This window comes from Equus caballus, chromosome 1 (assembly GCF_041296265.1).
Source record: "Equus caballus isolate H_3958 breed thoroughbred chromosome 1, TB-T2T, whole genome shotgun sequence".
NCBI lineage: Eukaryota > Metazoa > Chordata > Mammalia > Perissodactyla > Equidae > Equus > Equus caballus.
This window is the reverse complement of record NC_091684.1, coordinates 37,534,705-37,558,924: the sequence shown is the minus strand read 5'-3', so window position 1 is coordinate 37,558,924 and position 24,220 is coordinate 37,534,705. Positions and strand designations below refer to the sequence as shown.

The window sequence follows — 24,220 nt, the reverse complement described above, 5'->3', positions numbered from 1 at the left end:
AGTCAGTCACAGAAGACCAGATGTTATATGATTCCATTCATATGAAACATCCAGAACAGGAAAATCTATAGAGACAAAGAAAACTAGTAGTTAAGGCTGGGAGTGTGGTATAGGCAGATGATAGGTAAAAGTTACAGATTTCTTTGTGAGGTGATGAAAATGTTCTAAAATTGTGGTGATGGTTGCATATATCTGTGAATATATTAAAAACTACTGAATTGTACAGTTAAAATGGGTGAATTGTATGGTATGTGAATTATATCTCAAGAAGTCTGGTTTTTTTAAAGAGAGTTTCTAGGGAAACCAAAGGCAAAAAAGGAGACAAAAACAAGGATGCTGGAGGAAACTGCAGCCCCCAACACCTGGAACTACAGCAAACATTAAACAGAGCTTAACTCAGAGCCAGATAAACAAAATCTCACACTAAAGGCCTGTTTACCTCAATTCCTACTTCCCAATACATCACGTCCAGTTTTCAACAAAAAATTACAAAAGATGCTGAGGCAAGAAAAGATACAATCTGAAGAGACAAAGCAAGCATCACTACTAGGCTTAACTTATGGCAAAGAGTTTGGAATTATTTTGGAAATTTAAAGTAAGTATGACTATTGTGCCACAGGGTTTAATGGAACAAGTGAACAACATCCAAGAACTGATGGGTAATTTAAACCAAGAGATTGAAACTCTAAGAATTAAAAGGAAATGCTAAAAAAAAACAGAACAGAAATGAAAAATACCTTTGATGGGCTTAGAAACTTCCCAAACTGGAATGCAAAGAGGAAAAAAAATGAAAAAGATAGACCATATCCAAGAATAGAGGGACAATTACAAATGGTTTAACATATGCGTAATGGAGTATCAGAAGAAGAACGAGAGAGAGAAAGGAGCAAGAGAAATATTTTAAATAATAATGACTGAGGATTTTCCAAAATGGATGTCAGAAAGCAAACCACAGATCAGGAGGCTCAGAGAAAGCAAACAGAATAAGTGCCAAAAAATCTACACCTAGGCATATCATATTTAAACAGCAGAAAACCAAAGACAGAAAAAGTTTTGGAAGAAACCAGAGGAAAAAAACACCTATGAAGGAACAATGATAAAAATTACATCAGATTTTTCTTCACAAACCACACAAGCAAGAAGAGTGGAGTGAAATATTTAAGTGGTGAAAGAAAAACCCCACCAACCTACAATTCTGTATCAAGTGAAATTCTTAAAAAATGGAGAAATAAAGCCTTTCTCAAACAAAAACTGAGGGAATTTGTCACCAGTAGACCTGCCTCACATGGAGTGTTAAAAGAAATCCTTCAGAGAGAAGGAAAATGATACAGATCAGAAACTCAGATCTTGATAAAGAAAAGAAGAACATGAGAAGGAATAAATGAAAATAGAACAAAATCTTTTACTTTTTTTATTCTTAATTGATCTAATATATAACTTTGAAATAATAGCAACAATGTATTCAGTGATTATGGCTTATATATAATTAAACAATGACGGCCATGTTAAAAGGGACAGTTGGAGATACAGTTGCATACTGCCTAATGATGTTTTGGTCAATGATGGACCATATGTACAACGGTGGTCCCGTAAGATTGGTACTATATAGCCTAGGTGTGTAATAGGCTATACTATCTAGGTTTGTGTAAGTACACTGTATGATGTTTGCACAGTGACAATATCGCCTAACAATGCATTTCTTAGAACATATCCCCATCATTAAGTGATGCATGACTGTACTCTATTATAAGGTGTCTGCACACCCATGAAACATGGTATGGTGCTATTGGAATGTGGACTTAGATTAGTTTAAATGTAAACTGCAAACCCTAGGGCTGCCGTTAAAAAAATTTGTAAAAGAAGTATAATTGATGTTCTAAGAGATGAGAGAAAATGGAATCTTAAAATTTGCTCAAATTAATCCAGAAAAGGCAGAAAAAGAGGGGAAATTTTAAAATGAAGCAGTGAATAAAAAACAGCTACAAATATGGTAGATACTAATCTTACTGTATCAACAGTCACTTTAAGTGTAAATGGCCTAAATACACCAGTTAAAAGGTAGAGACAGAGAGTAGATTAAAAAAAAAAATAAGACCTGGGGCTGGCTCTGTGGCCTAGTGGTGAAGTTTGGTGTGCTTCACTTTGGCGGCCCAGGTTGGTGGGTTCAGATCCTGTGAATGGATGTACACCACTCATCCGCTGTGCTGTGGTGGCAACCCACATAAAAAGTAGAGGAAGACTGGCACAGATGTTAGCTCAGGGCTAATTTTCCTCAAGCAAAAAAAGAGGAAGATTGGTTGGGGCCAGCCCAGTGACATAGTGGTTAAGTTCACACACACTGCTTTGGTGGCCTGGGGTTTGTGGGTTCAGGTCCCAGGGATGGACCTACACACCGCTCATCAAGTCATGCTGTCACAAGTGTCCCACATACAAAGTAGAGGAAGATGGGCACAGATGTTAGCTCAGTGACAATCTTCCTCAAGCAAAAAGAGGAAGATTGGCAACATATGTTAGCTCAGGGCCAATCTTCCTCACCAAAGGGGGATAAAAACGAAGATTGGTAACAGATAGTAGCTCAGGGCTAATCTTCCTCAGCAAAAAAATAAGACTCAACTATATGTTAGCTGTAAGAACCCGACTTTAATATAAAGACATATATTAAAAGTAAAGGGATGGAATCACCTCTGCCCATTAGGATGGATACTATTTTTTAAAACCCCAACAAAATAACAAGTGTTAGCAAGAATTTGAAGAAATTGGAACCCTTATGCACTGCTGATGGGAATGTAAAATGGTGCAGCCACCATGGAAAACAGTATGGTGTTTCCTCAAAAGATTAATTAATCACCATATGACCCAGCAATTTATTTCTGAGTATCCAATACATTTGAAAGGACCTCGAAGAGAGATTTGCACACCCATTTTCCTAGCAGCATTGTTCACAATAGCCAAGCAACCCAAGTGGTGCATTAATGGATGAATGGACAAATAAAATGTGGTATAGACAGACAACGGAGTATTACTTAGCTTTAAAAAAGGAAGGAAATTCTGATATATTCTACATGGATGAACCTTGAGGATATGCTAAGTGAAATATGCCAGTCAGAAAAAGACGAATACTGTATGATTCCACCTAAATGAAGTATCTAGAGTAGTTATGTTCATAGAAACAGAAAGTAGAATGGTCATTGCCAGGTCCTGGGGAGGAGGAAGTGGGGAGTTGTTGCTTAATGGGTATAGAGTTTGGGTTTTGCAGGATGAAAAAGTTCTGGACATCCATTGCACAATAATGAATATACTTAACACTACTGAACTGTAGTTGTGCCACAGGGTTTAATGGAACAAGTGAACAACATCCAAGAACTGATGGGTAAGATGGTAAATTTTGTCTTCTGTGGTTTTTTACCCCAATTAAAAATAAAAATTGAAAGTATAAGATATACCATGCTCACACAAAAGAAAGCTGCAGTAGTTATATTAATTTTAGACAAAGCAGACTTCAGAATGAGGAAAATTTTCAGAGTTAACAAAGGGCATTACATAATGATAAAAAGATCCATTCTCCAAGAAGACATAACAGTCCCTAAGATGTATGCACCCAACAACCGAGCGCCCAAATATGTGAGGCAAAAACTGATAGAACTGCAAGGAGAGAGAGACAAATCCCCTACTGTAGGTGGAAGCATCCCCTTATCTCTATCAGTAACTGACAGAGCCAGCAGGCAAAGAAATCAGTAAGGATACAGTAGAACTGAACAATACTCAACAGCAAAATATATATATTTCTTAAGCTGACATGGAAAATTGACCAAGATAGGTCATATTCTGGGCCATAACACACACACTTCAACAAACTTAAAAGATAGAAATCATAGAAAGTATGCTCTCAGACCACAATGGAATTAACCTGGAAATCAATAGAAGAATGATAGCTGGGGAAAAAAAACCCCAAAATGTTTGGAGATTAAACAACACATTTCTAAATAACACATGGGTCAAAGAAGAAATCTCAAGAGAAATTAAAATAATGTTTTGAATTAAATGAAAATAACGACCTATCAATTTGTGGGATGCAATGAAAGCAGTACATAGAGCAAAATTTATAGCATTGAATGCATATATTGCAAATGAAGAAAGACCTGAAATTAAAACCTAAGCTTCCAATTTAGTAAACTAAAAGAAGAGTAATATAAATCTAACACAAATGGAAAAAAAGAAGGAAAATTAGAGCAAAAATCAATGACACTGAAAACAGGAAAATGAGAAAAATCACTAAAACCAAAAATGTTGGTTCTTTGAAAAGATCAATAAAATTGATAAACCTCTATCTAGCTAGGCTAACCCAAAGAAAAAATAAAGAGAAGACATGAATTACTAATATCAGAAACGAAGGAGAGGCCACCACTACTGAGCTCATGGACATTAAAAGGATAATAAAAGATTGTGAACAACTCTGTGCCCACAAATTTGATAACTTACATGAAATAGATCAATTCCTTGAAAGGTACAGTCTACCAAAACTCACACAAAGAGAAATAGATACTCTGAATAGGCCCACATCTATTAAGGAAATTGAATCAATCATTAATAACTTTCCAAAACAGAAAGGACCAGACCCAGAGAGTTTCACTGACAAATTCTACCAAACATTGAAGGAAGAAATGATACCAATTCTTTACAATATCTTTCAGAAAATAGAAGCAGAAGGAACACATCCCATCTCATTCTATGAGGAGAGTATTACTCCAATACCAAACCAGATAAAGACGTTACAAGAAAGGAAAACTACAGACCAGTATGTCTCATGGGACTCTCAACAAAATATTAGCAAATCGAATCCAACAGTGTATAAATAGAGTTACACACCAGGACCAAGTGGGATTTATTCTAGGTATGAAAAGCTGGCTCAACATTAAAAAATGAATAGAATGCATTACACTGACAGGCTGACGAAGAATAATCATATAATCATTTTAATAGAAGCAGAAAAAGCCTTTGACAAAACTCAATACCCATTCATTATAAAAACTAGCAAACTAGGAATAGAGGGAACTTCTTCAACTTGAGAAAGAACAGCTACAAAAAACCTATAGCTAACAGCACACTTAAGGCTGATAATCTAGATGCTTTCCCTTTAAGCTTGGAAACAAGGCCAGGATGTCTCCTCTCACCACTCCTACTCAGCATTACACTGCAAGTCCTAGCTAATACAATAAGAAAAGGCATACAGGTTGGAAAGGAAGACATTTAACTGTCTTTGTTTACAGATGACATATGGTTGTCTATGTAGAAAATCCCAAACAATTGACAAAACAAACAAAAACCCTGAAATTTATAAGTGCTTATAGCAAGCTTGCAGGATATAAAGCTAAAAAGTTCATTGCTTTCCCATAACCAACATTAGTTCCCCCAAAATGAAAAGCTTAGGTATAAATCTAAAAAATGTGTGTAAGATCTATATGAGAAAAACTACAAAATTCTAATGAAAGAAATAAATAAGTGGAGATAAATTTCATATTCATGGATAAGAAGACGTGATATTGTTATGTTGGTTCTTCCCAACCTGATCTACAGATTCAATGCAGTCTCAATTCAAATCCTAGCAAGTTATTTTGTGGATATTGACAAACTGATTCTAAAGTTTATAAAAAAGAAAAAAAACTACAATAACCAACATAATACTGAAAAAAAGCCCAAATGGTGGGATTGACACTGCCTGACTTCAAGACAATATAAAGCTACAGTAATCAAGATGGTGTAGTTCTGGTGAAAGAATAGACAAATAGATCAATGGAACAAAATATAGGACCCAGAAATAGACACTCACAAATATAGTCAACTGATCTTTGACAGAGGAGCAAAGGCAACACAATGGAGAAAAGATGGTCTTTTCAATAAACAGTGCTGAGACATCTGGACATCCACATGCAAAAAAGTGAATGTAGACACGTACACCTCACACAAAAATTACCTCAAAATAGATCATAGACCTAAATATTAAACACAAAACTATAAAACTTCTAGAGGATAGCATAAAAGAAAATCGAGATGATCTTGGGTTTGGCAATGAATTGTTAGATACAACATGAAAAGCATGGTCTCTGAAAGAAAAAACTGATAAGCTAAACTTCATTAAAATTAAAAACTTCTGCTCTGCAAAAGACACTATTAAAAGAATGAAAAGATAAGCCACAGACTGAGAAAATATCTGCAAAACACATAAAGAATTTGTATCCAAAGAACTCTTAAAACTGAACAATAAGAAAACAATCAACCCAGTACAAAAATGGGCAAAAGATCTGAACAGACTTCTCACCAAAGATAAGACAGATGGTGAATAAGCACATGAAAAGATACTCAACAGCATACATCATTAGGGAACTCAAATTTAAAACAGATGCCACTACATATCTATAAGAATGGCTAAAATCTAAAACACTGACAACACCAAATGCTGACAAGGATGTGGAGCAACAGGAACTCATTGCTGATTGGGATGCAAAATAGTACAGGAATTTTGAAAGACAGTTTGGCAGTCTCTTACAAAGCTAAACATAGTCTTAACCCTATGATCCAGCAGTCGTGCTCATAGATATTTACCCAGAAAACTTATGTCCACACAAAAACCTGCACACACAAGTTTACAGCAGCTTTGTTTATAATTGCCAAAAACAGGGAGCAACTAAGATGTCCTTCAGTAGGTGAGTGGATAAAGTACGGTACATCCAGACAATGCAATATTATTCAGCACTAAAAAGAAATAAACTCTGGGGGCCAGCCCAGTGGCTCAGTGGTTAAGTTCACACATTCTGCCTCTTGGTGGCCTGGGGTTTGCGGGTTCGGATCCCGGGTGCGGACATGACACCGCTTGGCACGCCATGCTGTGGTAGGCGTCCCACATATAAAGTAGAGGAAGATGGGCATGGATGTTAGCTAAGGGCCAGGCTTCCTCAGCAAAAGAGGAGGACTGGCAGTAGTTAGCTCAGGGCTAATCTTCCTCAAAAAAAAAAGAAAAAAAAAAAAGAAAGAAACTATGAAGCCATGAAAAGACATGGAGGAACCTTAAGTGCATATGGCTTAGTGAAAGAAGCCAGTCTGAAAAGGCTACACACTGTATGATTCCAACTATGTGACATTTTGCAAAAGGCTCAAACCATACAGATCATAAAAAGATCAGTGGTTGCCAGGGGGAGGGATGAAGAGCTGGAGCACACAGGTCTTTTTGAGCACACTATTCTGTGTGATGCTGTAACGGTGGACACATGATGCTATGCATGTGTCAAAACCCATAAATGTACAACACAATGTACTGAGCCCTAATGTAAACCAAGGACTTTAGTCAATAATAATTTATCAATATTGGTTGATCAGTTGCAACAAATAAACCACACTAATGCAAGATGTTAATAAGGAAAACTTGGAGGGGGGGATTGAAGAGGGCACATGGGAACTCTGTACTATTTGATCAGTTTTCTGTGAACTTAAAATTGCTCTGTAAAATAAAATGATTAAAAAAAAGATACATGATAAGAAAACACCCAAACAATCCAATTAGAACGTGGGTAAAAATAGAGACATTTTACTAAACAGGATATAGAATGACAAATATATACATGAAAAATGTTCAGTATTGTTAGTCATTAGCAAAATGCAAATTAAAACCACCATGGCATATTATTGCACACCTATCAGAACAGCTAAACCAAAAAGTAGTGACAAAAGCAAATGCTGGAGAGGGTACAGAGAAACTGGATTACTCATACATTTTGGTTGATGTGTAGAAAGGTACACCTGCTCTAGAAAACAGTTTGGTAGTTTCCTTAAAAACTAAACATGAAACTACCATATGACCCTGCAATTAATTGCACTCCTGGACATTTATCCCAGAGAAAATGAAGACAGGTTCACACAAAAACCTGTGCATGAATGTTTATAGCAGCTTTGTAATGACCCCAAGCTGGAAACAATCCAGATGTCCTTGAACAAGTAAATGGTTAAACTATGGCGCATCCATACTATGGAATAGCACAGTCACGCACCACAGAACAAAGTTTTGATCAGCGACGGACCACATATGTGGCGGTGGTCCCACATAGCTGTACCATACAGCCTGGGTGTGGAGTAGGCTAGACCACGTAGGTTTGTGTACGTACATCCTATGATGTTCGCATGACAAAATCACCTAATGACGCATTTCTCAGAACGTAGCCCCGTCATTAAGTGACTGTACTTGGCAATAAAAAGGAACAAACTATTGATACATAACAACCACCAAGATGAATCTCTGGATAATTGTGCTGATTGTAAAAAGCCAGTCCCACAAGGGGATATATTGCACATTTCCATTTATATACCATTCTTGAGAAGTTACAGAACTGGAGAACAGATTAGTCATTGTGAGGGTCTCAGGGGGTAAGAGGGGGAGGGAGGTGGGTGCGACATGAGTGTTCCTTGCGGTGACAGAAATGTTCTTTATTTTTTCTGTATCAGTGTCAGAATTCTGGTTGCGATATTTAATGTAGTTTTGCAGCATGTTAGGGGGAAATTGGGTAAAGAATACATAGGATCTGTCTTATTTGTTACAACAGTATCTGAATCTACAAGTATCTCAAAATAAAGAAGTTTTAATGTTAAAAAATCAATCAGACTATACATGGAAGTGGGGCCAACAGATCCTGGATGTTAATCAAGACTTGATAAGCCAGTCAGCACATGCGCTGTGAGAGAACTGGCTTCCACTGTATAATGCTCAGCCGTCAACTGCAGAGATTAACGATGAAATTTTTTTAACTTTATTTCTCTACTCCACCTCTCCCCGCAAATTAACTTAAAAAAAATCACCCTGGATGTTGGTAGGCTTCAGGAGGAGCAGAAAGGAGCCTGGAGACAAGAGGGGGGAAGATTGGAAGCAAGGAAGTGGATTTTGGGTGATTGGGAAGGTGGGCCAGGCTATGTGGGTAACTGGTAGCAGTGACAGCCAGAAAAGGAATCTGGTTACTCTAGAGTGTGAAAAGTGAATTAGGTAGAGGGTGCCCAGAAAGAATCCCCTTCATTCCCAGCATCAGCTTTTTCCTTTCCCAGAGCCTGTTTCTGTTTTAATCTTCCACTGAAACAGAGAAATGCACAGATCACAGTGTATATCTCAATGGATTTTCACAAGCTGAACACACATGTGAATTCAACACCCAGATCAAGAAAGTCACCAGCACCCCAGAAGCCGCCTTCTTGCCCCCTTTCAGTCACTCCTTCCATTTATATAAATAGAATCATAAATTCTGTAGTCTTTTGTGTCTGGCTTATTTTGATCAACATTAAGTTTGTGAGATCCTTCTGTAATGTTGCATATACTCATAGATCTTCATTCTCAAATTGTTACGCAGTATTCCATTTGGATCTACTACAGTTTATCCCTTCTAATGTGCAGGGCATTTGGATAGCTTCCAGGTGGGGCTATGTCAGTGGTGCCGCCATGATCATTCTCATATGTGTCTTTGGGGAACATACACCACATTTCTCTTGGGCATCTCCCTGTGAGTGACAAAGCTGAGTCACGGGATATACACAGATTCAGCTCTTGTGAAATGGTTTTCTAACATGGTTGCATCACTGTACACTTCCACCAGCACTTACCTAGATCCTCCCTCCCTAACACTTGGTATTTCAGTCTTTTCAATTGTCGTCATTCTGTGGATATGTCTTTGAATCGCATTTTGGTTTTAATGAGGAGCGATGAAATTGAGCAGAAGGGCCATGTCTTTCGAAAGGAGAGGCCGGGCGCACAAGACAACTCCTCACCTGAGGGACCAAACCTTGCCGGGGGAGTTTTTCTTCCAGTTTCAAGGAGTCTCATTTGGTTTAGGCCCGCACTGAAGTTGACAAGTTGGAAAGTTTCCCTTACACGTAACAGTTCAGCTCAAACCATCTGAACCAAAGATTTGACCAGTAACAGCAAAGAAGAAAATGACCTGACCTCAGCTGACCCTTGTCGGGCAGGAATGAAACACAGGTGAGTGCACGATGCAGCTACAGCCAAGGCCGCCTTCTCTAAACACCAACAATGCCCAGACTCAGAATTCCATTCCCTCCATAATACTATGTCATGGGACAGAGTAAAGGCAACTTCAGTTACCCGTTCCAGTGATAGCTTCATTGCAGCCATTTACGTGGGGACCCCCGAGGGTCCCCCCAAGTTGATATGAAGATGGGTTTGTTTTGTTTTGGTGGGGAGGATTGGCGCTGAGCTGACATCTGTTACCAAGCTTCCTCTTTTTTTCTCCCCAAAGCCCCAGTACCTAGTTGTATGTCCTAGCTGTAGGTCGTTCTATGTGGGACGCTGCCTCAGCATGGCTTGATGAGCGGTGCTAGGTCCCGGACCCTGATCCGAACCTGCGAACCCCGGGCTGGCGAAGGGGAGCGCGGGAACTTAAGCACTAGGCCGCGGGCCCCTGAAAATCTTAAACCAAAGGCATTTGAGAATCAATAGATGCAAAAAGAAGCTTTTCAAGAGCTTCCCTGATCTGACTAAGGCGGAAACTGAGAGGAGGCTGTAATCATGCCCCCTCCGGGGGAGTCTCACTGGCTGGAAGGAAGACGGCGACAACGCTGCACCTGCATAAACAAACTAGCACCAACTTTCCCATCTTCCACTTGTTCCTCTAAAAACCCACCGTCTTTCCTAAAGAAGCCGTTTGCTGTTCCCACAGAAGCCCTTTCTCCCCTCCCTCCCGTTCCCCCCTTAGGACGGCTAGAAACCCGTCTCTAACTGCTGATGGGCCACTGCTGCGGGTGCTGTGTCTGCACAGGAATAAACTGTGTCTTTTCCCCTGCAACTCTGTCTATCAGTTAATTCGCAGGCTCCTAATCTCTGAACCCAAACTGGTGGAGGAAACAGTTTTTCTTCCCAACAATCCTTTGAACAGCAGTATACCCATCAGTTTGGACTCCCTTCGCCCCATTAGGAAATCTATTTAGCACAACGTTCCAGTTAAAATGTGTCTTCCAATTTGAGAGTGCCCCAGTGACCCAGGTGTCAAGGGTCTGGTGAAACCCACCCAAGTCCAGTTTTAAAGCTGAGTTCCGTGTTGCGGGTAGTGACCCTTCCTGTGAAGCGGGCACCTTGACCGCAGCCCCAGCCGCCCCAGCCCCAGCCCGGCCGGCGCATCGCTCCGCGGGCCGCCAGGACCTAGCGGGGGCGCTGCTTCAGCCCACGGCACCCGGACCCGGGACTCCCGGTTTTCACCCCGAGGCAGAACAGGCACCACTCGCTCCCACTCCCCCTCCGCTCCAAGAGGGAGGCCAACCGAGCCTTTTTGCCAGGGGACAAATGTGGCGTCCGAGCCAGCCCAGGGTTCTGAAAACAGGATTCCATTAGTCGCTTAGTGTATGATATGTTTTCACAAAATCCATTGTAAACGCGACCTGAAACATTATATTCTTCTCCCCGTTTCGGAGGGAGCTGCAAACGTGAACCGCCGTCCCGCCGCCGCGGCGGCCGAGCGCGCACCCAGGCCCGGCCCGCTTACCTGCAGGGCTGCGGCGAGGAGGGGACGGGCCACCGCGACCCGCCGGGCCACCCAGGGGAGGGGCAGGCTGGGGCCCGGCGGCAGCAAGGGGCGCGCCGCAGAGACGGGGGGCGCAGACGGCGGCGGGCTGGCCCGCGGCGCGAGCGTGTGCGGCACCGGGCAGCCCTCGGCGCGGCCGCGCGGGGGACAGCGGAGCCCACGGCGTCCCCGGCCGACCCTCAGCCCTCCCGAGGCCAGCGGCCCCGCGCGGGCCCCGCCGCCCAGCCGGGAGCACTTGGAGCCCCGGCTCCCGGCCGGCGGCCGCCCCCCTCCGCCCCCCACCGCGAGTGCGGCCCCCTGGGCGCCCCGAGCCCCCCGCGCGGCCCCGGGCGCAGCGCGGCTCGCGCTCTTGGCCGGCGGCCGGGAAGTTGCGGGACCCCTGCGCCGGACCCCACCTGACCACCGAGACCAACCCCGGGGGTGGGCCGCTGGCCCCGGCAGGTCCTCAAAACCCTTCAGGCGATTCTTTGTTGGGGTCCGTTTTCTAAAAGGATTCAAGTTAGCGCCCCACGAGAGCTTCCGGCTCGGCCACAACCGATCTGGGATTTTTAAGGACCCTTTTTCGGAAACGATTGGAGGGCCTAGCGTGAAAAATAAAACGAAAGGGGGCGTACTTACGTTTTCACTGCCTTTCTTGATTTTGATTTTGAGAATTGGTTTCATGAGGCAGCGCTGGCATAAAAACCCAACTGCAGCTCTAAACACCTTGCACTGAATACACGGTCACATTGTGTCAACAATCCCCTTCCCGTCTCAAATATACTCGTGCCTTTTTTTTTAAAATGAGTGTTGTGTCAGAGAAAAGGTGAATTTTGCTGTACTTAATCTGTCGTAAAGGAATTTGTTCTCCCCGCCCCCAGAAAGCCAATCGAGCAAATTGGAATGAGCAAAATGACCCCAGGTGCGATCCACATGCTCCAGGTTATTCCTTAGCAAATGCAAAGGATGACAAGTGTCAGTACTTCATACAACTAGATTTAATAAGTTGTTATTACAGAAAAAAAATGAAGTCCAAACTACAAAGTTTAAGCGGTTGTAAGCAACAGCTGCATTGAGCTCCGTGTTCAGTCACAGTACTGCAGTTCCACACAAGCAACACAGGCCAAGCCCCACAGGCGGAAGCTGAGTAAGGTTACTAGCAAAAACAATCTAAGAGAACAGGTAATAAAAAATACGATACATTTAAAATTAGTTGTTAGTTGAAAAAACAAATACAGAGATCTTAGCTGTGAACACTCTAAAAGTTATGTCCATTATTTTGACAGCAAAAATACAAATACCTAATACTTTATACCCCAACAGAACTATATCCAGAAAAGGAAAAGAGCAGAAGTTATCCTGTGTTAGCACCCGAGTTTTCTACTTGTTGCATTAACTTCACTGTCATACAAATTTAAACATCCCCAAATCACATATCCACTTCTTGACCCGTTTTGGGGTATAAAGTCAACAGCATTAATTATAAAATACTCTGTGGGTAAAATGGAACACTATTGCAGCTGAGATAGAGAAGTTTGGTTAATATAAAAAAAAAAAAACAGAAAATGTTAGCTGACATACCATACAAACTGGTGAAAAAGCAACAATCCATACAAATAAGCCAGTTTAACAAAAAGATACTTTTTTTCACTAATCTGTGACTAATCTTTCACTCAAACCTTGCAAGTAGAGATGTCACAATACTCAAATATTTAGATAGGAGCTTTACCCAGTTAAATGCCATTTTGTTGCTAATATAATAGATAAAATGAAAACTAGCAGTTATTTGCTAATTGCATAAATGCAGTACATTCTGCATTAGCCCATGCCTCACTAACAAGCTATAAAACACAAGATATAGGCAGAAATCTAAGCATAATCTTTATACCACTAAGCAAGAATTTTCCAATTTCTTTTCTTCTGTTCCTAATCACTTATTTGTAGTTAATGTAAAATTCCAACCAGTAGTACCCAATTCGAGTTAAAATTTTACATCACAACTTGATCTAATCTATATATTATTTACAAAACTGAATACATAGAGCATACCCAAGAGCCAACTCTGGACACACGTTTCTCCGAGTAATTGATCACCTCGCCTCCGTGGCAATGGAACCGGAAGAGGCCATCAAGGACTAGCAGAAACTCGCCATCTATCTAGAGCAAGTCATTGGATGTTCTGTTTACGCAACACCAGTTCTGCAGTTGGAAGATTTTTGTTGGTTTGTTTTAATCTTAGGTGCCATTACAATGACAGGCTGCCTTCACAGCACAGCTTCAAGGTGAGGTGGGTGTTGGAAAAGAAGCAGGAGGGCAGACAGATCATGCTCGGAGGGGCCATTTGTGCTGCCACAATAAGGGACAAAGAAGGGACATGATACAGGGAACGGGCTGGGGGGGTGGAGGAAGACGAAGTCTGAGACCGTCCATATACAGTGGTGACGCCCAAGTGTGCTTCCTCAGCACGCCACCCGAGCCGCAGGGCAGGCAGCTCAGGGGGGACACCGCCACCCGAGTCTAACCACACAGAAGGTGTGTCCTCTCAGCAACTTCCTTCCACTCTCAGACGTCACCACTATGAATGCATGGAAAAGATTTGGCCGGGGCGAAAGGCACCGTCTCACACATGGACAGCAGCTGGTGTCAGATTCACACACACACACACACACACACCACACACGCGACATAATGAAGAGTTAGAGGGGAAAAGCAATGAATCATTGTGTGACCTAGCCAGGTTTTCAACCCGGTGGCACTTCAGTAGGGGTGACTTCATTATCAGGGCCACAGATTTGGCTGCACCTGGTGTTGTATAAATCCACTGTGACATCCCTAGAGAACTGTACTGTGACATCCCTAGTCTTACACTAAACCACTGTGATAAAGGAAAAGGCTTGTCAAAATCTCACATGTTCTGCTCATTCTGTCATTTTATTACCCAATTATCCATTACATTTTCCAATCACTTTACATAACCAACCATTTTCATCGTTGTCACACTATTGTAAACCACATCAGCAAGTTAATACATAAAGCTTTGCATTTCAAAAAACTAGACACTTTAGTAACAATATTACAAAGGTTTTAGCTTCAAAAATAACTGAAAATGAAAAAAATAAACTTTTAAAGAATTAGCATCATAAAATTAATTTATTCCAAGTAAAAATACAAAATAATATTATGACATTGACCAGATATGAAAGTCCCTCCCAGAAACAACTCTATTAATGATTGAGAAAGCACTCCTTAAAGAAAATACGAAATAAAATGAAAAATATGTAAATATGTTTAATTTTTTTCTTAGCAAAAAATCTTTCTAAAAATAACAATGAAAATTTGTCTCAGTACAAAGGCTACATTACTATTGAAAAAATACCAGCATGAAGAAAAGGTACATATTTGACAGTAGAAAAATGATTTCAGTGAATCACAATGTCTAAAGTTTGCAATGAAAATAAATCTGCAATAAAGATTTATGCCTTTTTTCTTTTCTTTTTTTTTCTATTTTTTATACAAACAGTACAAACAGTATTGCACATAACAACAAATAGTCGAGGTTAGGTTATAGCCTTCAAAAAATCGACTAGTTCAAGTGTCACATCAAGGAAAGGCCACAGCAGGCCCTGTGATACTCAGGGGCTCCCCAGTCAAGCTGCAGGTCAGAACACCTCTGTGTGTTAAAAAATAATTCTTTTTTGAAGGACCCTCTCTTTTAATATAACATTAACAACTTGGGGGCACATTTATTTACAAAACAAAAGGGAACATGTTATAATTTAATAAACTAAAAAAGTTCTCTTTAAAAAAATACAAACAGAAGAACTCTTTCACAATCCTGGTCAGTCGTGCACAATCAACGCTTGATTATAAATATACAAATTAAGGGAAAGTCGTTTCCACCATCTATTCACAACTTTCAGCACCAAATGGAGTTTCGCTTTTGGAACCTGTTCTTCACAACAATGGTTTTTTGCCTTCACGTTAGCTTTATGCTGTACAATCTCCCAGCTTGGTTTTTTTTTTTTATCTCAGTGTTATTTTAGTACATGAAAGAGGGGTGCTTCTTCAAAACATTTTGCTTCTTTCACATAATTAGGTAGATTTCTGTAGGTTAGATATGATCTTTAATATTATAGTTATAAAGCTCTAACTTCTTCATTTTCAAAAAACACAAATAAGCATGAAAAAAATAAAGTTACCCATCTGTTAAATCATTTTTCTTGCAGAATTAAATTAATATATATTTTTCTGAATAAACTTACTTAGAAAATATCATTTTCTTTCCTATATTTCAAAATTGAGGTATTGCAAAAGATCATGTCAGTCAGAAAGCATGCCTTTTTCCTTAAAAACAAACAAACAAAAAAATCTTCAGCCAACTTTTGAAAACTGTCTAGAATACAAAAAGTAGTAGTGCATAACAAAATTTCTTGTACAGATGAAAAAAACCACAAACATAGAAAAAAAACAAACAGAAAACCACAGCTGGGCTGGAAAAAAGCAATTATTACCAAAAAGCCCAGAGGTAACCTCAAAAGGGGAGAATTCTAATAAGCATTTTTAATCCAGTAAAAAACTATTTTGTTTTTCCTTTTTGAAAACAAACTATAGTTTGAGAGCTGGTAATTGCAACTAAACACTGGAGAAACAGAACAAAACAAAAACAAGCAATATTAACTTAAGACAGTACACGGACATCACAGCACATAAAACACAGCGACTTAAATCTATTCTGCAGTGTCATATCCAGTCAGATTGTCCCCAGAATTCCAAAACATAGGAAGAAGATTAAAAAAAAGATCTACATAGTCTCACAATCATTGTGTGTGTTTATATATTACTATCTGCAGCCCAAGAGTGAATGCTAAAAATGTCCATGGCAGTCCCAGCAGGTCTTCATTCTATTCAAGCTTTACAGGATAAACCCAGGGAATTAAGTAGTTAATTTCTCACCCAGACAACCAACCCTGCCCAGGCCATCTTAGTTTGCACAGACATTTCTTTAGCATCACCATCTCGCAACTTTCTTAAAATGTGCCTAGTTTGTCAATCTGACAACTTATCTCTATATACTGTATATATTCCTAGTGTTTGTAAGCTAAGATGAGCTCTTTGGTTTTCTGGACAAGGTCTGAAGCTATGTAAAATGGTGCAAGCACTAGGAGATTGTAACTAAGAGCTCATGTGTTAGTTAATAATATACCAGTTAGGAACTGTCAAGTTCGTTAATGTCTGACACAGAGGCTTTAAACAGTTAAGTTTGATCACAGTTAGACATAATCACTTTACTATATAAAATAAATTGCACAATATATAACAGAGCACCGCAAAGTACTTCATCTACCATCCACGAATTTGCTTTAAGAATATCCTACACCTAGCTTTTATATTGGTTGTAATATAGGCCATTCTGTATGGGCTCTTCCTAATTTCAGAAGCATTCCATTTATTGAGGCATGCCTTCCTCCAGTCAATTACCAATTCTTTGAATGAAAAATCTTTTTAAAAAAATCAGTATTTTATAGCTTATATAGATTCTTAATTTGTGCATTGTGGGAAGGTTTTATACTAGACATTGGATATAAAATTTATTGCATGCAGCAACCTGATTAAGTAAACATGCAGTCAGAAATAGTGACCTTCCGTTGAAGCTTTCTCAAGTCTCTTCTGATCTCCTTCCGGCAGCTGATTCTATCCCTAAATCACAAAAGTGTGTTGTTGGGTTTTTTTTTAAATTGATACTTTAGCCTGAATAGAGTATTATGGTATTAATAATACCACTTTAATAGCAGCAAAAGCTATTGCAGCATAAATTTACATAACACTAAAAGATCTAACTAAAATCCTTAGCAAAACAAAAGTCAAACATGAAGGAAAAATAAAGATTCAGCTTATGAGGTATCCTTACATGTCAAAATAGAGAGCAACTAAAGGCTTATTTTCATTAAGGGTTATCCTTACTCTAAATGACCCCAACTAATGACTGCTGAATTGTTGTGAAGTTTTTGCTACATCTGCCACCTACTCCCGAGCATTACCTTTGGTAAGTCTTCTCCTAGGGGCAACTCTCTAAGTTTCTGAAAATAAGTGCATGCTCCAGTTCAAAAACAATCAGAACAACAACACAACAACAAAAAATCACAGACGTCAACCTGGTGGCCGCAGATGAGAATGGCAGTCTACGTACTGTCACGAGTGACAAATCAGGTGTAAGAAATGAAGGTACCAAGCAGACAAAGGTGTGAATCAAAGTGCAAATCAGTACCGTTATACACTCCGCAATTTTGCATTATACTGGACACTGAGTTCAGTAATATGACTGTAAATAATAATAATAAAAAGACCCATTTCTTCTTTAAAAATTGAGAACGAATGCACAGATTTCCAGAACACTGTAAGCCCTGAGGCAGTGCCCTCTCTTTTCCCTCCTTGTTATCTACTCCAGTACTTGTGGCTGGGTCTGTCCTGGGCTCAGCTCCAGCGGAACGGGACATGGCGAGGGCGGTCACCTCCCTCCTTCACCAGCGGTTTGTGGAACTCTCGCCCGGCGCGGGAGTGGATGCTTGCCCAGCAGTACTCGCAGTAATACTGCAGACAGGTGACGTTGGCACAGAAGAACGGGGCAAACTTTCCACCGCAGCGCGTGCCCTGGCACTCATCGCACATCTGATCATCCAGCACGTATGGCTTCACTTCCACCTGGACCCAAAGAGGAAAGACAGGAAAACAGCTTTAGCAAAGCCGCCTCGTGTTTCTTCCTTTTGAGAGTCAACAGTATAGCTTAATGATGCAGCTCAGTCAGACGCCGCTTCGAACTCAGCTAGGGCTGAATGGTAGCTGAGCACGGGCTTCGGAAGCTGCTGCTTGCTTTACTAGTCGTGTGCTTGTAGGTAAATTCTTAACCTCTCTGTGCTTCTGTTGGCTCCATCTGTATATCTGTAAAGTGGGTATAACATTTATACACACACGTATTTATATATCTGTAAAATGGGTATAACAGTGTCTCCCTCACAGGGTGCTGCGGAGGATTGAGAGGCAGCGATGAGAAAGCACACGAGCTGAACAAGGCGGGACAAGGGAGAGCGTTCCAGGGAGAGGAACCAGCTAGGCCGCAGGCGGGAAGCAGGGCACACACTTGGGGAACGGATTGGCAGGAGCCAGGCCACAGGCAGAGTCACAGCGAGGCCGGCAGGGCAGGCTGAAGGGCGACGCACTGTGAGGCTCCGGGCTTCGGTGTTTTAACAAGGCCTCAGAAGACCAGCATCCCAGCACTGTAGACAGCGGGCCGGAGGGAAAGGGGGCGCCTAGTGAGACGTTAGACGCTACCGTAGTAATTGTGGCTTTTCCGTTTTTTGGACTTTAATGATTTACTGTCCCCCCAAGACTGCAAGCTTCAATGGAGGAGAACTTTTCATCACAGCCCTTCAGGGGGCATTTTATAATCTAAACGAAGCTACACTGTGTTATGTGAAAACCAAAAGCAAGAATGAGCAAAAGGTAGCACAGTTTTCCCCTGTCCTCTTCCCAGAACCTCAGAAAAGGAACGTCATTAATGTTTTCATCTCGAATGTTAGAAATGAGCAGGAAGGTGGCAGGTCAGCGATCAGGCTCCTCCCCACACCGACCTCCAGAGACACCCCAGGGAAGAGTAGCCACTGTGGCCGCTGGGGCTGTGCGGTCTGTGACCTGAGCTACGTGCCTGACGACTCAAGCTGCCTCTGGATGCCGCCAGGAGGTTCCGGCAGGGCACGGGGTGGGCTGCACAGGAGGCGCAGCAGGGAGGCCAGCGTCGGGGGAGCAGGAAAGGTAGGGACGCTGAGGATCAGACCCTCGACTTTCCTGGTTCTCCTTCCCTTCCGAAAGCCCTTTTGCTGGCCTCCTCGAGAGTTCTATCTCCAGCCACAAGCTCTAGTCTGCAGGCCCCTCGGCCAGCTAGAGATTTCTACTTGGAAGATCGGAGAAGACCTGTATCAGCTCTTGGTTGCTCAGGGGGAAAATGTCTCTGCTCTGGCCCTAGTTCCCTTCTTCCTATTTCTCCCTTCCCAACTTGACAAGTTAGCGAGTGGGCTTCAAAAGAAATCTCTCACATTCATCTCTGCATCATAATCACAACTGTAGTGGCTTTGTATCATCTGCCTGGGTTCAAATCCAGGCCACATTATTAGCTGTGCAACCTTAGGCAAGTTTCTTAGCCACTCTGATCCTCTGTTTCCTCATCTGTACACTGGGGGGAAGAGTTCATACTTTATAGCGTTCCCATGAGGATTAAATGAGTTAAATCACACAAAGCACAGAGAACGGCAGCAGGCACGTCAAAAGCACTAAGCACAGTTATCCTTCCTACTGCTTCCTCTCTAGTGTAGACTGTCACAACTTGCGTCTGGATGTGTTCACTATCGATGGCCTCCAAGCTCCGAGACCTCCCTGGTTCAATTCTCCCATGTACATGCTGACGTTTCAATAATCTCCTTTCACAAGGTCCCTCTCCTGGTCAGATTCTCCACCGCCCACAGGATCAAGCCCAGCTGCCTCGGTAGGAGAGGGGACCCTCCGTCTCCAACAACTCAAATACAAGCAAGAGCCTTCGTGGTCTGCCCCGATCTCTCTCCCGACTCGGCCTCAACTTAAACTCTGCCTAGTCTCTATTTTTACTGCACTTTCTTCCCACTTTAAATGCTCAGCCCACTCAACAATTTCATGTATCCAATGAGGCCCAGTCTATCTTTTTCTTTCTTAACATAAAATTAACCACTTTAAAGTGAACAATTCCGTGGCATTTAATACATTTACAATGTTGTACAACCACCATCTCTATCTAGTTCCAAAACATTTTCATCGCCCTCAAAGAAACCCTGTGCGACTAAGCAGTTATTCCCTTCCCTCTCTCCCCAGCCCCTGGCAACAACCAATCGCATTCTGTCGCTATGGATTTACCTATTCTGGATATTTTATATAAGGGGAATCATATAATATATGAGCTTTTGTGTCTGGCTTCTTTCACTTATCATGTTTTGAGGTTCAATCATGTTATAGCATGCAGCAGTATTTCATTCCTTTTTAGGACTGAATAATATTCCATTATACATGTATGTATATGTGTGTATATATACCACACTTTTTTAATCCATTCATTCATTGATGGACAATTAGGTTGTTTCCACCTTTTGGTAGGTGTGAATAGTGCTGCTATGAATATGTGTGTAGGCATATTTGTTTGAATACCTGTTTTCAATTCTGTTGAGTATACACCTACGAGCAGAATTGCTGAGGCACAAGGCAATTCTATGCTTAACTCTTTGATGAACTACCAAATTGTCTTCCTCAGTGGCTGTACCATTTTACATTCCCAGCAGCAATGTACCAGAGTTCCAATTTCTCTATACATTCACCAACACTTGCTGTGTTCCATTTTTGTGATTACAGCCATCTTAGTAGGCGTGAAGAAGTGTCTTGTGGTGGTTTTGATTTGCATTTCCCTACTGACTAATAACATGGAGCATCTTTTCATGTACTTGTTGGCATTTGTAGATCTTTGGAGAAATGTCTATTCAAGTCCTTTGCCCATTTTTTAACTGGATTGTCTTTTTGTTGTTGAGTCGTTTATGCTAGATACTAGACTTTTATCAAACATACGATTTGCAAGTCATTTCTCCTATTTTTGTGGGTTGTGTTTCACTTTCTTAATAACATCCTTTGATGCACAAAAGTTTTTAATTTTGGTGAAATACAATTTATCTATTTTCTTCTTTTGTTGCTCCTCCTTTTGATGTCATATTTAAGAATCCACTGCCAAATCCAAGGTCACAAAGATTTACCCTAATATTTTCTTCTAAGAATTTTATGGTGTTAGCACCTATATTTAGGTCGAATGATTTCGAGTTAATTTTGTATACAGTGTGAGGCAAGGGTCCAACCTCATTCTTTTACACGTGGATATCCAGTTGCCCCAGCACCATTTGTTGAAGAGATTATTCTTTACCCTTTCAATGGTGTTGAAAACCCTGTCGAAAATCAATTAGAGGCCCAGCTTTCCTTAATTATTTCAGTCCCACAGGGATCTATTCCCTCCTCCTTTGAACTTAATACTCCGTATTGTTCCTCTGACATTCCCCGTCGGTAGTCCTGTCCTGGTCAGCATTGCTCCACAGCTTCAAGCAACTTGAGGACAGAGTCCCGCGGCAAGACAGGACCGTGGCAGATCCGGGTAAGACTGCGGTCTGCAGAGATCTGAGCTCCTGGGGTAAGGGAGCTATAGGCTTGTGAGAGTGTATGGAACTGGCCTGATGTCCCTGCATCTGAAGGCCAAGAAGGAGCCCAAATGGTGGAACGAATTCCCTCTGCCCCAAGACTGGAGGACGGCTGGCCGAGGCAGGGCACGGAGGGAAATGGCAGCAGCCTGCTTTCCCAGCTCCAGTCTACGAGCTGAGGGCTGCTTTGCTTCCACCACCAGGCAGATGTCTACGCTCAGGGTGCTCCAGCAACCAGATCTAAGCCTCAGTAAGCCTAGAAAAGGGGATCCAGCAGTCATAGAGAGGGCTGGTCTGAAGAAACAGAATTCACACTCAGTAAGAGAAAGCTGCTGGATGAAAAAGACAACAGCCGTGTATAATATATACCATTTATAAATATGAAAAGAGAACTTAAGGAGATTCAACTCTATCACAAAGAAGATTTTCTGGTAATATTTTTTTTAAAAAAGGTTGCTCTTGTTCAGGTGTAAAAATGGTCTTACGGTCATGTGGAGTTCTCTTCCCCTCCAGTTTCCTTCGTTTTTAAGAGCTTTAATTAATTTTTCAAATTGAAGTTAAAGTCACAAAAAAATAACCATTTTAAAATGAATAATCTAGGGGCATTTAATACATTCACAATGTGTAACCACCACCTCTATCTAGTTCCAAAACATTTTGATCACCCCAAAAGGAAACCTCTTACTCCCAGCTTTATTTTTTTAAACACTCTTTTAGAGATACATACTAAATTATTTAACTGAATTATTTCAGGATGAAATGACATGATGTCTGGGATCTGTTTCAGAATAATCTGAGGTGAGGGTGGGAAAGTGGGTAGAGGTATAGATGAAACAAAATTGGTCAAAGTTGATGATTATTGAAACTGGACGACAGGAACATTGTATGTTGATAATTGTTGTAAATGGATGATGGGGTTCATTACACTGTTCTCTATACTTTTGCATGTATTCAAAGTTTTTTATTACTAACAAGTTAAAAAATCTAAGCCGTGGCATTTTGACTAATTAAGCTATCAGATGAATTGAAGAGAGGATAACCACTGTTGAGATCCAGTTCAGTGGCATTTCAAAGCTCTGGAAAAAAACAATTTGAAAAGTAAAGAGTAAGAGGAAAGAAAAGAAATTTTAGATTAGATCCAGGAGAACCTAATATTAGAGTAACAAAAGTTCCAGAAGCAGAAAAAAACGGAGGAAAAGTAATCACTTGACAGGAGTCCTGAAACTGCAAATCAAAGATACCACCAGGTCCAGTCTGGACTGATGAGAAAAAACCACACCACCAGGCACATCTTAGTAAAATCATGAGCTAAAATTTCTGAACTCTAAAGGTAAAGAGAAAATTTTACATGCTTCCAAGTGAAAAAAGCTAGTTACTGTCTCCTACAAAGGAAAGGAAGAAACAAACTGGCATCAGACTTATCTGCACACTGGAAGATGGAACACCGAGGAATACTGTCTATTAGGCTCAGAGAAAAAGACACGATCCCCAAATCCTGCAGCATCTAGTCAAGATATTTCTCTGTCAAGAAGACTTGTAAGAAAAGTAGTAGCTTTATGCTATTGTAGCAATAAAAATGGAGAAAATATCCTATTCACAATTGTAACAAAAATTATAAATTAGTCGGAATGAACCAAACCATAAAGACACAGGACCTATATGAAAAAAGAATTAAAAATAAAAAAAAGAAAGTAACTAAAAAAAAACACACACCAACTAGGTCTGTATGTACAAATTAAGGGCAAGGCAGACCTTCTTAATAAGGACTAGAAACCTAGAAGATTCCGAAGAAAATAAATATATTAGACTATGTAAAAATAAAATATGCTTAAACGGCAAAGATACCATGAGAAAAGTCAACAGGCAAATGACAGATTTGCAAAAAAAAAAAAAAAAAAAAAAATGCAGATTATTATTTATACTATACTTAAATGGCAAGAAAAAGACATACAACATAGTGAAAAAACAGGTAGAGGATAATTCACATAAGAATCCACAGGCAATCCACATAAAAAGATGTACACATTTATTAGCAGTCAGGAAAAAGAAAATTAATATCAGTTTATTCACATCAGACCAGCAAACATTTAAGAAGTGATAACTATTTCTTATCAATTGCTGACAGAAATGTTAATTGCTACAACATTTTTAAAAAGCAAACTAGCAAACTCTTAAAATTAAAAATACCTATACTCTTTGATCCAAGAATCCCACTGTTGATTGTTGTTAATGCTGTAATCCCAACACTTGGAAATATAACCGTCAGATGTGAGGACACATGTAAAGTATATTTATTGCAGAATTACCCAGAGTGGCCAAAAACTGGAAACAAAGTAAATGTCCACCTATAGGGAAATGGTTGAATAAAATGTGGTACATCTACCCCCATGGAATATCATGCAGTCACCAAAAAGACTGAATTAGTGCTCCACC

General features: G+C 40.7%; 1 protein-coding gene across 20 annotated transcripts in view; it reads right to left on the bottom strand.

The window, feature by feature from the left end:
* Positions 1-24,220, bottom strand: part of CPEB3 (cytoplasmic polyadenylation element binding protein 3) — a 222,458-nt gene that overhangs the window by 28,540 nt on the left and 169,698 nt on the right. For 15 of the 20 annotated variants that reach the window (XM_023642591.2, XM_023642617.2, XM_023642624.2 and 12 more), the window contains one exon: positions 14,451-18,239. The exons of the other annotated variants lie outside the window; for them this stretch is intronic. In XM_023642591.2, the coding sequence (XP_023498359.1) occupies positions 18,012-18,239 (228 nt within the window). In that variant the 3' untranslated portion in view covers positions 14,451-18,011. Of the gene's footprint in view, positions 1-14,450; positions 18,240-24,220 lie in introns of those variants that run through there. 20 annotated transcript variants of the gene reach the window in all.